General features: G+C 41.0%; 1 protein-coding gene across 1 annotated transcript; it reads left to right on the top strand.

The window, feature by feature from the left end:
- Window positions 1-14,055: 14,055 nt before the first annotated feature.
- Window positions 14,056-16,198, top strand: LOC120524441. Its single transcript, XM_039746294.1, has 3 exons — window positions 14,056-14,555; window positions 14,712-14,823; window positions 15,671-16,198. Exons 1-3 carry the CDS (start codon window positions 14,056-14,058, stop codon window positions 16,196-16,198), a joined length of 1,140 nt encoding a protein of 379 aa, XP_039602228.1.
- Window positions 16,199-16,472: the final 274 nt, after the last annotated feature.

Genomic DNA, 16,472 nt, shown 5'->3' with positions numbered 1-16,472 from the left:
AGCAAAGTGAAAGGAGCAAAGTTCAACAAAGCAAGAACAAGACAACATTCAGCAAATGCTTGCCAGGTGTGGTGGTTGTGATCATAGTCATTTTTCTGCAAATGATCCAGTAAGATAATATCTTATCCTTGTAGAAATGCTGAAATGGGGACTCCAATTCCTATCAGCCACTGCACTGCGCAACCAAAGGTAGCAACTGCTGCATTTTTTTTCTCCTCACCCAGTCGGGAATAACAAAGTCATTGTCTCGATTACAACATTCATTTTAGAGCACTGTTTCTGAACCTTTGGCACCTTGGGACATAGATGAACCTTTTTAGGTGTTTGATGACACAAAATCAGCTTTTGAAGGAACGAGGAGGTTTTGCACCTTTGTGAATTGACTGCAATTAGAAGACTGAGCAGAAAGTAGTCCCCTTTGTGAAACAAGCACAGTTAGAAATGATAACAAATATGGGTCAGCATTGGGTGTGTCACATGTGACAATTTAAAGTAAAATTATTACATTACATTTTTTTATTAGTGCATAGCCTTGAGTTTTTGAAAACTGTTGCCGTAAGTTTGCAATACCGATCAATGATCAAAATTAAGCACCTTTTAAAGTTAAAAAATAAAACAAAAAACAAAGAGTAAATACAAAAGAACAAAACAAACAAATTAACCAGTGGTGTCATGTCACAACTAAACAGAATGAAGAGTGATTTTTTCAGATTTTTTTTTTGCTGCTTTTCAGAATGTGATAAGAAGAGAACAGGATGGCACTTTTGAGCAAGTAAACCTAATTATTAACTTTTTTTTTGATAGACATTTATTCAGAACCACTGAATACTAAGGCAGTACTAGTTTTAGGCTTTGATGCTAATTGACAGTTTGATTTTCAGCAGTTTCAGCTTTCAGTTAACCAACTTTAAATCACGTTTGTGACATGGCCAAATACCAGTCTGTTTTACTCCAACACCACCAAGGACTTATAGGAGGAGAGCAGGCATCCTGGATGAGACAGGGAAGAAGCCATTACCCGGATGGGAGGCCAGTAAGACAATGCAGTCAGATTGGCCAGTGGAACAAATAACTACTTTTCTAATTGGCTGGTGTAAGTTATTGGAGGACCCAGCCAGAAGCCGAGAATTGGGAGTTATTCAATTCCCCATGCACCAAGTGGGAGTGATCCTTGCATGGGAACCTAGTTAGGGCACAAGCAAAGGTGCTTGGGAGATGGAGTCCAGAAGTGCAACCTTGTGGGGCTCCCTAGGGATCGAGAGAGGCCGCTGTCGGGGTAAGACTCCCCTACTTTCCTTATGGCCCAGAATTGCTCACCAGGAGACATGGCGTGGCACCGGAAACATTCCTGGATCTGGCATGAAAAGGAGCCCACTACCTTACTTAGCTGAGTCAGAGTCGGGAGGAAGCGGGCAACATTCAACTGCAGGCAAGAAGGAGGAAGATTTGTTATTTTATTTATTGTATAAATGTGGCACATTGCTGAAAGGAGATCTGTAAAGGGGCATTGTCGAAGAAATGTCCTTTATATTATTCTGTTAACGTGTGGTGTATTGCTGGCTCTGTGGTTTGGGGCTCTCTGGTGTTCCCTTGTGGTTACAGACAGTATGTAGCAGCTTGAGTGAACTAATAATATCAGCCCCTGGTAAATAAAGAAAAAAAAATACAAAAAGGTACTTAGTTAGTTACATCATACTTAAGATACATCCAATTAACCAAAAGCACTATAATTGAGGGCCACTGACTTCCCAAGCAAAGTCGGGTAACACAGTAAAATAAATAAATAGTAGCCAAAACATAATTCAGAAACATAAGGCAAGCCCTCTCAACATTGCCCTGCCATTATTATATCATTTAATTCTTCTGTACACCATTTCAGATTATTGAAGGACCTTGTTTGAAAAACTGCTCCTTGACAAAATCATTTTTAGCAGTAATTTTGATACACTTTTCACAAATTTACTAGATCCACAACCATATCTTTCACCAAAAACATTTACTTATTCCACTGGAAAATCCTTTTGTCCTTTTGTTGTTGTTTGCTGCGTGAGCTTTTTATATACGTTATCTCAACTGCATGGCATTGCAAAACATATACATTTTCAACAACGTATGCACTAAAATTATTGTAATCTGAAACCTCAAATCTGAAAAGGTGAAATCATTGTGACAAAACAAAATACAAAATAATTTATTAGAGATTTGATAGTTGGATTTCAACTGTACAATTATCACTAGCCCAGTTAATTCAGGTTGGTCTACTTCAGAGATTCTTAAACATTATTTCAAAAGCAACCTTGTTTATGTAATGTGTGTCAGTGGTGCAAAGGGTTGGGATTCTGTTGGCCTTTTAAATTTCAGTGTGCCTGTGGTTTATGCCACTGACCAATACAAGGATGTTGTAAATTTAGAGTCTCCCAAGAGACTGATTCTACAGCAACTGTGGTGGCACCCAGCATGCACTCTCAATTGCTGCATTTTGTCCTTTGCTGCACTTCTTTTTTTCCTGACATGGATGTCTAGCAGTAACATTTGCAATTGATGTGAAAATAATAAAAAAAATCATTGATTTAGCTGTCCTTCTCTGAATTAAGGTTAGAGTTATGGCTCCTTCCTTCACCATGTAGGTAATTTGATTTTGGCTTTTCATTCCTATTTCAATACAACCACTCAAGTTTGCTGAATAATGGCATGATGCTGCTGCAACTGCATTTTCCTTTGTCTAGAATTTCTCATGGAAATACGGAGCACTGCAAACATCAGTGGATTTCAGGATGGGTTTGGTAATCTTTGGGTAAGGATGAAAAAATTTCCCTGAGCGAATTTCACCTTACTCTGTTACTTCAGCTTTGAACAATGTGCTGTGCTGTTCTTCAGAATATCCAAATGAAGATGACTGTTTGAAGTCTGATCTTCACTTTTCCAAAACCATGAAAATGATTCCAGTACACTTAATTCAGTATCAGTTTCATGAGTGATGCTGTTCAAAATTACAAAGATGAGGGTGAGAATCAGCACCTCCAAATCCGAGACCATGGTCCTCAGCTGGAAAAGGGTGGAGTGTCCTCTCAGGGTTGGGGTAGAGATCCTGCCCTAATTGGAGGAGTGCAAGTATCTCAGGGTCTTGATCACGAGTGAGGGCAGAATGGAGCGTGAGATCGACAGGCGGTGATGCGGGCTCTGCATCGGTCTGTCGTGGTAAAAAAGGAGCTGAGCCATAAGGCAAAGCTCTCGATTTACCAGTCGATCTACGTTACTACCCTCACCTATGGTCATGAGCTATGGGTAGTGACCGAAAGAACGAGATCGCAAATACAATGGGTTTCCTTCGTAGGGTGTATGGGCTTTCCCTTATAGACAGGGTGAAAAGCTCAGTCATCCGGGAGGGACTCAGAGTAGAGCCGCTGCTCCTCCACATCGAGAGGAGTCAGATGAGGTGGCTCGGGCATCTGATCAGGATGCCTCCTGGACGCCTCCCTGGTGAGGTGTTCGGGTACGTCCAATCGGGAGGAGGCCCCGGGGAAGACCTAGGACACGCTGGAGGGACTATGTCTCCCGGCTGGCCTGGAAGCATGGGATTCTCCCGGAAGAGCTTGAAGAAGTGGCCGGGGAGAGGGAAGTCTGGGCCTCTCTGCTCAAGCTGCTGCCCCTGCAACCCGACCTCAGATAAGCGGAAGAGAATGGATGGATGGATGGATTACAACAGCAGTGGATTGTCCCAATTATTGCACCATTAAGAGTCTGCCCATAACAATAAAAATAATTAATTATGGTATTATTTCATGTGACTCAGATTCTGCAAAGATGTATATTTATGTACAGTATATGTATTGTAGCATGTGGCTGGGGCCCTTGCCTGGCCGGGACGCCTCCATGCTGGAAGGAGCAGGGGAGCAAGTATGTTCAGAATGTTACCTCCACTGGAGTGCTAGGTGGCAGCCCCTCCTGGTTGCAGCAGTGCCTCAGACTCCTGCAGGGCTCCATGGGAGTTTGGTGCAGCCCTTTTGGGATCCGTAAACACTGCCTGGGGGTGCTGCAACAGGATCTGCTGAGCCCTTATGGGTAGTTCTTCCTCCACACTCGGAAGTGCTGCCGGAAATAGGTCATCAAGCACTTGGAGAACTTCTGGGTGCATTATAAAAGGAGACAGCAGCCACTACTCTTGGAGGAGGGAAACAAAGCTTGACCAGAAGAGTGTAGGACAAAAAGAGAAAGAAAAGAAGAAGAACAGTATTGTGTTTGTGCTTGTGCTGTGAGACTGTGCTGGGCTAGTAGGAAACTAAGAAGGCATTCCCATGAGGAAAACAAACAAACAAAAAAAAAATAAAATGTGTGTGCCTTGAACTTGTGTCCTGCTTCTGTCTGTGTCAGGTCTGGGTGGCGGTGTCTGTAGGCCACAGTACATTTATCTTTCTTTGTATATTTGTGGTTATTATTCAAGGAAGGAACAGTAAAGAAGGCAGCAATAAACATTCATTGAATAATAAGGAAAAAAGCAAACCTCAAAATCAGCATGTGGCCTAAAAGGTAGCACATGAAAATAAAACACTCCCCTATTAGCAGTCCTTAAAGCTGACAGCTTAACATGATTTTTAACCAGAACTACAGGGGATAACTGATTACACGATTACACTGATCACAAGATCATCTCATTTTGCTAGCCAATGATAGTTATTGTTCATACTAAGCCTATTTACTCAACAAGTGCTTTCCATGTATGTGAGTTCATCTATAATCTTGACTTGTCCTTTTTCCTTTTTCAAATGAACAGACAGATATAGTTGCATCAAAGTTCAACAAGCTTATCATCTATCTGCGATCCAAAACATGCTTCTTTTTGTGCACTCACTCTTATTCTTCAATAGTTTGTATGGATCATGCATTCAATTTGTACTTGAGTACTCATTGACTGTCAACAAACACAAGTGCCCATCGCTGTGAATAGTGATTAGCAATTAAAAAGAAATTTTGTTTTGTTTTAGCAAGTCACTGGGTGTTATGCCTGAGTCACTGTGATTGTCACATTACACAATGTTTTGGTATGCAGAAATGCAGCGACTTAAGATTTTGTAAGGGTATGACAGATAATCATTGGACAAGTTGTGAAGTGGTACCCAGGCTTTATCAAGAGCTTTGCTTTAAAGAAAATGGCTGATATAACATTACAAGAGTGCTCAGCACCAATGACTCCATCAACGACACTGATTTTCAATGGTGAACACAAGTAGTCTAAGGCTGGAGTTATACTTCACGCGACGCGATGCATGCTGCAGAGGGCGCTCCTGCTACGCAAGCATTGTACTGTTTATACTTGCGCGCATACTTTACGTAAATCTGGAGGAATCCACCAGGTGGCAGTGCGAGATATCACAGTGAGAACAGGTTTGGCTTCTCTGTGCTGTGAATAGCCTAGAACACACATTAAATTACGATGACACCTTACCGCAATATCTCTGACAAAGGATGTTTGTTGATTAAATCCATCAATCCAGGGATGTGTCCATTCCAGCAAGCATTGGGCACGAGTGAGAAACAATCCCTGGACAAGGCCTCAGCTCATCGCAAGTTGAATACAAGCACACAAATACATTAGCGTCATTTTAGCGGTACCAAATCTACATATCTTTGGAAGGAAACCGGAGCACAGTGTGGAATACAAGCAGGAAATACCAGCAACATAACTCCATGCGAGTCAGCAGTGCTACTGCCCCGCCACCGTGTCACCCCCATGTGTGTAATTATTAACAGTATTCATTATTTAAACTAAATTATATGTAAAATGTAACATACACACTTTAATGCATTTCATCATGAAAGTGATATCAAGTATTAATCGAAGGATTCTAAATGTGCAGAGAGTTGGAATATCATACATTTAATTTGTTCTGTGTGGTGATCTATTGCTTCTTGCCACTGCTGTCAGGTCCAAGAAGCTCGTAGCAATTAAAAATTGGGATGACATTTACGATGGTCTGCTTTAATGATAAAGTAAACTACAAGGTTAAAGTGGACATTTCAAGATTAAAACCAAAATTTCCACTTTAACCACAAAATACACGTGGCACTATCGCTCCCTTGAACCCTCAGGTACCACACCAGACACCAGGTAAAAGTGCTAAAATTATTTGTTTTATTATAATAATGTGCACTAAGCACCCTCCACTCCACACAACTCATAAACCAAATACAATACTCCAATAATAACAATAACCAATCCTCCAACTCCCAGACGCGTTGCCCTCAGCTCGTTGTCTGGGAGCTCCCATAGTCCTTTTATACTCCCTGACCTGGAGGTGATCCTGCCCAACAGTCCACAATTCCTTATTCCTTCCGGGTCAGGGTAAATAGGGTAAATAGTCCTTATCTTCACCCCGAAACGTTGTTTCTTCCTGTCACGGGATTATGACGTACTTCCGGGTTATAGGGCATATACGAGTCCATGAGCCTTCCTACAGCGACTCTTTGTGGTCCCCAAGGTATCCAGCAGGGCTGGGTATAAAAACTACAGAGTCCATGATGCCCTGCTGGAACTCGGGACATGTCTATGCTGTCGGGAGAGCTCCTCCTGGTGGCCTGGGGGTGGCCATCCACCACAACGTTTTCACCGTGTCCTTTATTTTTTTCTCAGTGGCTCTAATACAGCGCTATACATTATGTTGCTGTTGTGAAGTTGCAAAAAAAAAAAAAGACGGCACAAAAGATGGTATGTGAGGCTTTTAAAATGTATCGTGTCATGACGATCGGGAATATGCAACGCTTGAATATAAAAGCACCACGAATGCATCTGTATGTCGGCATTTTGCTTCACCACTTTGAACCATTCATCAAACAGCAAAGCAAAACAGAGACTCTGACATCAAGTTCTGACTTTTAGCACACTGCGTCCCCCGATTTTTGCTGGTACTGCAACTCACGCACGTGTCGCGTTAATTTCTGAGGACCTGCTCAGAGGATGCGTGAAATGAACGCTGGTAACGCGTGGCAGCCATGATGTGGGTGCGTATGCATTCTGAGCATGAAGTATAAATCGGCCCTAACAGAATAGCATAAACAAAAGAATAATAAAAATGAATAAAGAGAAACAACAAAAACAACTCAACGGAGATGTCAGGTAATTCCAGATCCTTCAATTAATAACAAGATTAAGTGCTGATAGTTTACTGTTGAGTCTGTTCATAACCTAACATAATCTGACCTGTAGTTAGTTCTTCCACATATGCAACAGTCATGCTGTTTTCACTTCTGTAATGAGCCAACATCCTTCTGTGAATTTCAGAAGGTTTTACTCCCCCTTTCCAAAGAAATTTCATTATGGCACATTGTTCAACAATGGAGTAATCCCACAGCGGAGCATCCCTGTTCATTTGACCTTTGCTAGAGTAGAGACTACAGTAACAACAGAGCACTGCACTATGTGTGTTCAAACTACTCATAAGCCATCGTGAAAATGTAGTATTGTGTCAGCCTCAATCCACTGAAGTTACAGCGTAATTTTCAGTTTCCCTTTACCTTTTGATTTACCCTTGTATGTGTACACCTTCAAATTATTGTTATAATGTGAAATCCCAATTTTCTAATATGAACAATGGTAAATCTACACTTGTTATAGGATACGGTCATTGGGCATCAATTATAATTGTGTTTTACACTTTACCATTATCATTTGTACTTCTTAGCTACTCATGTATTCTGAAAAAAATGTATAAAAAGTTATTTTGGTAGGAATGACATTCTTCCTTAACCATGTTCTCTTGCTTCTGAAAAATGGGACATGGTTTTATAATTCAAATGATTCTCTTTCTGTTCTTTTTACTTTGATAGACAAGATTGTTTTCTATTTTCCCTGGAAATCTTCCTATGACTAGTAAAAGCTGCGCCCATTGTCGATATATAGGCAGATATGTATGTATTTAAGTATACATCGTACTGCGTGTTATACTTTATAATTTTATTTTATTCACATGGATAATTTGTTGGTACTTTTATATTTATAAGTAATATGTAAGTTAACTGAACCTAAGACTTTTAATATACATTAAAGGTTAAAAAGAAAAAAAAGCAACTTATGTAAAATGGTTTGAACGTCTAAGCAGAACCATTCTAAGACACAATTATTCTGTTTAATTAAACATGAAAGTAGTTTCCAGGTTCCTCAAGTTAACAGAATACCCATGTCATCTGCCATCTCTGGTCATTTTCTAAATTTATAGTTGCAGTCTGCTACTCTCAGTTTGTTAGTAAAGCTGTGGTATAGAAGCAAGGACTGCCTTTCTTGCTCTCTGTTCCTTATTTGAGGCTGCAATATTCATTCATGCATGCTACCAGCCTATGAAATAATAATGATATTTCTGATCAACAGTGACTTGTCTGGCAAGCCAAGGAACTCATTTCTCCCTCACATTTGACACACCCAACAATCTTACTTTCTAGGGCTAGTGGGCCAAATCAAGCTCTTGAAGGGCGACAGGTGACATGCCAGCCCATCTCAGAACAAGGATGTTTGTGTTGTCTTTGTGCTTCTTCTGCCCTAGAAAACCTCTGTGACTGATGATACCATACTAGAATGGTTAATAATTACAGTACATAAAAATTCCAAACCAACATCAGTTATATGAAATTGGCAATAACTGCCAAGACGTCTTTTGCAAAAGAGAGGAATTTAGAAAAGTTTTTTTATTTACCTTTATATTAAATTAGATCCGATCATATTACATTAATTGATAAATGAATAAAAATACTTAATGGGTACATGGGGGGCATTGAATTGGTTAATAGCAGTGGGCACACCATGGTGGAATGACTGTGTTGCTAAAAGTGCTCCTGGAGAGAATGGAGGGGATTTTTCATTTTGCATTCAATGTTGCCATCATCCTCTTTTCCATTATATGTTCGAAGGTGTCCAGTGTTTGGAGCAGGCATTGTTGATAATTTGTTCAAGCATTGTGCTTCTTTTGAGCTCAGGTTATTTCCCCAGAAGACCACAGCATAGAACAACACACTGGTTAGTGTGGATTGGCAGCTTGCAAAATACATCAAAAGACCTGAGTCTCCTTAGCAAGTACAGTCTCTTTTGGCCCGACACCCTGGATGGTGACACTATCAGTTCTGATGACATCACTTCCGGTTCCAGGGCCTTTGATGATGTTACCTCCGGTCCCAACAACATCACTTCCAGTTCTGGCCCCTTTAAAGCCGCCATCCTGCTTCTAGTTAATCAGTCCTGTTTTAGACTCAGTCTTGTGAAAAACTATGTTCTTATCTAAAACTTTTGCAGTAATGGATATTATACGGGTGTCTGGCTGCCCCAAACCTTTTTGATGTCTGGTGTCAATTATTATCACAATGGGAAATCCCGCATGGTTCCAGCGCCAATGGTGACATCACGTCCGGTTCCGGTGCATATGATAAAATTACTTACTGGGCAAGATGGTGTCACTTCCATTTTCTGGCCCGCATAATTATGATCTTTACAGCCTTAAATCAGTTCTGTTTTGGACTCTGACCAGTGAACAACTCACAACAAATTACCCAGCGAGGGTATAATATATAGGTGGCTGGTCCAAACCTTTTTGATGTCACTGGTTCGTTCTTATGATAACATATATATATATATATATTGTCGCAGTAAGGGGCAGTAGTGCTCCCATGAACCCTCAGGTACCACGCCAAACACCTGGTAAAAGTGCCACAATAATTCTTTTTATTATAATAATTACGTGCACTAAGCACCCTCCACTCCACACTATTCAGAAATCAATACACAATAACCAATCAATAATCACAATCCTCCACTCCCAGACGCGTTGCCCTCCTACCACCCAGCTCAGCTTGCCGTCTGGGAGCTCCCTCAGTCCTTTTATATTCCCTGACCCGGAAGTGTTCCCAATCCCCAGTCCATGTGATCTTGTATCACTTCCGGGTCAGGTAAAAAGTACTTTTCTTCATCCTGGAAGCCCGTCACTCTTCCTATGACGAGCTTCCGGGTCATAGTGCACAAATAAGTCTTTGGTCCTCCCTGCAGCTCCCTCTTGCGGCCCCTGTGGTATCCAGCAGGGCTGAGGATAAAAACTACATAGTCCATGACTCCCTGCTGGTCTTAGGGGCACCTCCATACTGCAGGGAGGGCTCCATCTGGCAGCTTGGGGACTTGGCGGGATAAACAGTCCACATATATATATATATATATATATATATATATATATATATATAGTGAAGGACAGCTGGGTCCAGGGACGCCCCTGCTGCTTATGTTCCGGGGGAGCCGCCATGGACAGTCCAGTACCTCCCGGGACGCTTGGTGGCAGCCTCCTGGCGGCGGTGTTTTCCCAACCACCCGCGGGGCTCCATGGGAGATGGAGTCCTCCACAGCTTGGTTGGGGCCCGGCGTGGCCCCTAGGGTGAGCTGCCTGCTTCCCACAACCCGGCTGGACGAGCCGGCAGCCCCACCCAGAAGTGCAATTAGGACCAGGTGGTTAATCACCTGGAACGCTTCTGGGTGGGCTATAAAGGGCCCAGCCACCACCACTCGGGGAGCCAGAGTTGGGAGGAAGGAGACGAAGCTTGTCTGGGAGGAGTGGTGGAGCGAGGTGGAGAATTGTGGTTTGTTTTGTGCTTTGGGACTGTGTTTGGGCTGTGTGGCACGGGGAAGACGTGTCACACAGCTGAAGAAAAAATAAAAGTAATTGTACTTTTTATACGTGCCTCCGTGTCTTTCAGTGTCGGGTCAGGCGCCTATATAGCGCCTTTTCTACTATATATATATATATATACAGTGGAACCTCGGTATACGTCCTTAATCCATTCCAGACCCTTTGACTTATACCAAACAGGTCGTATACCAAACAAATTTTTCCCATAAGAAACAATGGGAAAATGATTAATCCGTTCCCATGAAAAAAAAAATCCTATTGCTATTGGCATATTATACATTGATGGGGTTGTATAAAATAATTTAAACACTGCTTAATACTAAAATACATAAATACAAAAGCAATTAGATGAAATAAATGAAAATTTTACCTCACTTTACTTTTTAATAACATCTTTGTTTTTCACAATCGTAGATACCGTCGTTCTCGGCAAACGGTATGCAACAGCCATGTCCCAGATACGCATGCCACCTTCATACTTTTCAACAATCAATTCAAATTTACATGAAAAAAACACAAAATCACGTTGTGACGATACCAGTTTGCTGTATGGTCTCATCTGCTGCATGGGAGCCCTTGAATCCTACACCGTCGGTAATGTGCCTCGCTGCTAACCTCCTCGGTAACAACAAAGCAAGGGGATGGTGAAAAAGTGCAAAGTGCTTTTATTAAAACAATTAACAAAACAAGGTGTTCAAATTAAAGTGCAGTCTCCAAAGTTTCAATAAATAATCCATAAAATCAGAAGTGAAACGTGGAGGTTAAAAACAATAGAAAAAAGTCTTCTTAAAAACAACGAAGTTAAAAGCAGGAACCATTCTTTAAAAAAAAAAAAACAAGAAGCCCGGTGCCTGCTTCCCAACTGGGGAGTCGCCCTACTTGCAGCTGACCTTCGCACTGCCTGCTTCAGCCACTTCATCCATATGCGCTCTTAATCGCTCTCTCTCTCTCTCTCTCTCGTGTCCGTTCTTTCTTTTTACTCCACTTCAAGCCAACTCGCGCTTCTGTTTATCAAGATAAGCACCCCTCTCTCTCTCACTCACTCAACCTCCCGTCTTTTTTTTCTTTTTACTCCCCTTCTAGCTGACTCACTGTTGTGATGTGAGATTTTACATATAACTTGATAAATGTTTTGTATGTCTTTATTTATAATTTAGGCAAACCAATGTAATTTAGTGGTACCTTGGTGAGAGGCATTCTTGTTTATTCCCCATGTTTACGACTTTTCTTTGTAATTTTACGACAGGATTTGGGGGATGTGTCTTAAACCAGTTTGATGAGCATTTCTTTGCTAAAGTCTTTTCCCCCATCCCCCACACAAAGCCAGGTTAGTGTAATATATGGTCTTGGGGGGGCAGGAGATAAGATGTTCTATTTCACCCATTGGTCTGAGGTAGGGCTGTTTGGAATTGGCTAGTCTCAGAGGCCTTTAAGTACCATGATGTCCTATTGGTTCTAGGAATTGGAGAGAACATCTATAAATGTACTTGCTCAACCACATTCTCTCTCTCTGACTCACATATGAAGAAGCATCTCTCTGACTAACATATGATGAAGAAGCATCTCTCTTGCTAACCTGTGAGGATGAAGACCACACAATGAAAAGCACAGCTCAGCAGCCATATTGAACAGACATGTGGCTGAAAGCTGAGCACCAATGATGCCTTAACTAGAGACATTTTAAGTAACTGCAAATCTGTGTGCCACCTGAATTACACACCACCATTTTATCAGGTTGTATGGTTGCCAATATTCAAATGTACTTTGCATTTTGTTATTATTTATGAATATTATCAGTAATACATTATTTTATGTGTAACTTAACTCCTGCTTGTCTTTATACTACATCCAATTGCCTGAGGTTATAGATATAGAAGGGAAGGTGGGGATAAGTTATATACAGTGGTAAGTCTGTGAGATTAGGTATTCTAAGGCTGCATATTAATAATACAATAGGGGACAGTAGAGCAATATATATATTACCAGTGGCGGCTGGCCAATAGAGGGCGCTAGGGCGCCGCCCTCCCTGAACCACACACACAAAATAATAATTATATAAATTATTTAAATGTATAATTATATGATGTGATATATTAGAAAATCTTCTGTAAAAATAAATGTTTTCACCATCACCATATAACTTCTCTGCCTGTCAGCACGTCTCAATTTCAGCTGAGGGCGATCGAGATATCGCCCAAAGGAGGCGGGTCTTTGTAGAATTTAGTCAAATGCTGATTCAAGATATAAATATATTCAAGATGTGACATAAAATTTAGCCAATCAGCGTCCTCAAATCTTAACTGAAATGGGCGATTTTTCTGTCGCCCCAAGCAGCTAAAATCAAGGATGGTCTGTAGTGGCGCAATTTTCAATTAACATTACGTGACAATGGTGGACTCAGGTGTTGTTAATTCGGACACGAACCCAACTCTGTTCAATCTCTACTCCAATATCCGTTTGAGAAGAGAACTTTGGCAGAAAAACTGAAGGTAAAGGAGCTGGGTCCAGATCAGCCTAACCTCTTAATCAGACAGCAGATAAGCGAAAAAGGGAAGAAGTACACGAAGCTACTCTTCCAGTTGGTACACCAAAAGGCCTGGCTATGTGGATGCGTTTCTGCTAATGCCTTATTTTGTTTCCGTGCTTGTTGTTTAAAGCAACTGGGACAGATCCTGCTTGGACAGTTACGGGAGTGAGAGATATGAAGCACCTGTCCGAGAAAGTAAGAAAACATGAGAACACCAGGACACACATGGATAATTCCGTCAAACTAGCCATTTTGGGAAGAGTAAACATCGCTACTCAGTTAGGCGACGGTCACAGGATTGCGATAAGAAAACACAACGAGGAGGTAGATAAAATCGGTATATTTTATCCAAGATAATTGATTGTGTTAAATTTTGTGGGGCTTTTGAGTTGGCCTTGCGTGGGCACGATGAGACTGACTCGTCAGACAACCCTGGCATTTTTAAGGGTTTAGTGGATTTTGTTGCCTCGCTAGACAGTGTGCTAGAGGAGCACCTTAAGACGGCAACCGTTTTTAAGGGAACATCAAAGACGGTACAAAACGAGCTGCTGGACTCCATGCTATCAGTGGTTAAGGATTACATTTTGGAGGAAGTAACTGCTGCTGATTTCATCGCCATTCAAGCTGGCGAGGCGACTGGCGTTTCCACCCACTGTCAGCTGGTGCTTGTGCTACGTTACATCGATTCCAATGGTAACATCCAAGAGCGCTTTTTTGAGTTCTTTACCATCCAGAGCAAACGCTGATTCCATTGCTACAGCGCTTCTGGACCGTCTAAGTACCATACTACCAGACGGACAAAAAAACAAAGTAATTGCCCAAACTTATGACGGGGCCACTGTGATGAGAGGAAGCACCGGCGGAGTGCAACGTAAGATAATGGAAGTCTGCAAAAATGCTCACTATGTTCACTGCTACGCGCATCAGCTGAACCTCGTCATGCAGCAGGCGACATCACGCATTCCCAGAATCGGCACTTTTTTTTCTGATCTTGGTGGATTTTCTGCCTTCTTCTCCAGGTCACCTAAGCGAATCGCTGTGCTTGACCAAGTGGTTGCGCACAGACTTCCCAGGGCCTCTACAACACGGTGGAACTTCCAAAGTCGCGCTGTAAACACTGTGTACGAACACAAGGATGACATTTTAAAATGTTTTCAGTTCATCAGAGACTCAGGGAACTTTGATTCCTCAACTGTCAGAGAGTCGGGGGGTTTTGTGAGGATGCTTGAAGACGAGGCTTTCTGTTTTTTCCTGGCATTGTTTCACAAGATCATGCCAAATGTAGACATGCTATTCAACCAGCTGCAGAAGAGGAACATTGACCCTGTCTACATTAAGGCAGCTGTCCAGGGATTCACAAACAACATGCAAGCAATCAGGTAAATACCCTTATTTACTATTGGCTTATAAAGCTGTTGTTGTTAGAAAGATTTGTTGTCTATGAAATCTTAATTGTGCCTTGCCATTAAAGTTAATGATTGCCTTAGAGCACACCACATTTTTAAAAAATGATTTATTAACTTTTTTTGGACCAGGGACTCGATTCCCTTTCTGTGTGGGGACAGTACATCATCTGACCAGCAGCACCAGCCCAACAAGCGACTGAGGACCCTGGGACCAGGAGAACAACAGAGGCTAGCTACAGAGGTAAAACACACTCACACAAAAAGAGACAAAGATGACATATACATTATAATTATTGTAATTGTAAAGAAACGGATTGTTAAATACCAACAAGGAAAGAGAGTGAAAAGTATTATATTTTCCCAAAAACCAAATCCAAAATGTTTGAGGTTTAGTTTGGGCGTTATATTGTGAATAATTCCATAAAATGTCAATTTAATTTTGTTTGTAAGCATTCTTGCAGTGACTCTTTGTAAATGTAATATTTTGTGAATATAGTATTTGCCTCTGTGGGTAAGTGGATATAACATCTTTTAGTGACAATTAAAAGGAATTTATATCAGACCAGTCAAGTAGCATAAACCTAGCCACTTTATTAAGATATTAAGCACTAGTTTGACCAACTAGCAGTCAGCCAAACAGTAAACTTAACTTTTAATTTAACTGACTAAAAAGATAGGAACTGTTGAAGAAAAAAATTACATCGCTAACTTTTAAGACTAGTCTAAGAAAACTATGTAGCTGGCCTCAGTATTTAAAATGTATAGACCACCGTTATTAAACCGATGGGCCAAGTCAAGTATAGTGCCAAAAAAGTGCTGATAAGTCACAAGCTGCATGATGATGTTTGTCATCAACACAAATGGGAAATAATTAAGTACATAATATCCGTACATGTAGCAGAAAATAGGTGGTTTATTTATTGAAATGCTACTGTATAGCTTGTTTTGTTTAGTAAACCAATAAAAAGTTCAAGATCAGGAGAAGTAAACACCCTAAAGTACAACGATGAATACTGGAGTTTAAACTTTAATAACAATGTAATGTACAGGTTATGTTCACTCAGAATCACTGTGATAATGTTTTACAGGTATGTGATACCATCCTGATTCATAGCAAGGAGCGGTTCTCCTTCACCCAGCACCTCGTCAGTGCAACATTGCTGCATGGAGAGTTGTTTCCACAACACAGTGTGACGTTTCCTGAATCAGCACTCGAAACAACAGTGGAGGCATACCCCATGCTGAACAAGGCCAAGCTCAAAACAGAGCTGTCCCTCATCTATGAAAACCCTGAGTTTAGGGTTGGCAGTGGTGCAGTGCCTCTGTACCAGTTTTTCATTGACAACAATCTTCAAAGTACTTTCACAGAGACTGTCAGTCTTCTCAAGATCATAATCACCACGCCTATGACAACAGCAGAGTCCGAGATGTGCTTTTCTACTTTGAAGAGGATCAAAACTTTCCTAAGAAACACAATGACCCAGGACCGCCTTAATGCTCTGGCAATGCTTTCTATTGAGAAGAAACTTGTCAGAGACATTCCTGACTTCAATAAGAAAGTAATTGAGAAGTTTGTTAATCAGAAGGAGAGAAGAGCAAAATTCCTGTACAAATAAGTAAAAAAAAAGATGCAGTTTTTTTTCCCACCAGTTATTTTCCTGTACATGGTTGTCCTCACATTTGTCGTGTGTGTGTATATATATATATATATATATATATATATATATATATATATATATATATATATATATACTGAAATAATTGATCAGACATGATTTAATAATGTTCTTTAACTTTGTCTGCATTGCAATAAATCATATTGCTTTGATTTGTGAAGAATTGTTTGAGAAATTGTTTGCTGTACCACAGCCCCACCTCAAAACATTTTCA

The sequence above is a fragment of the Polypterus senegalus genome, chromosome 2 (assembly GCF_016835505.1).
Source record: "Polypterus senegalus isolate Bchr_013 chromosome 2, ASM1683550v1, whole genome shotgun sequence".
Taxonomy (NCBI): Eukaryota; Metazoa; Chordata; class Cladistia; order Polypteriformes; family Polypteridae; genus Polypterus; species Polypterus senegalus.
This window is presented reverse-complemented; position numbering and strand designations above follow the sequence as displayed.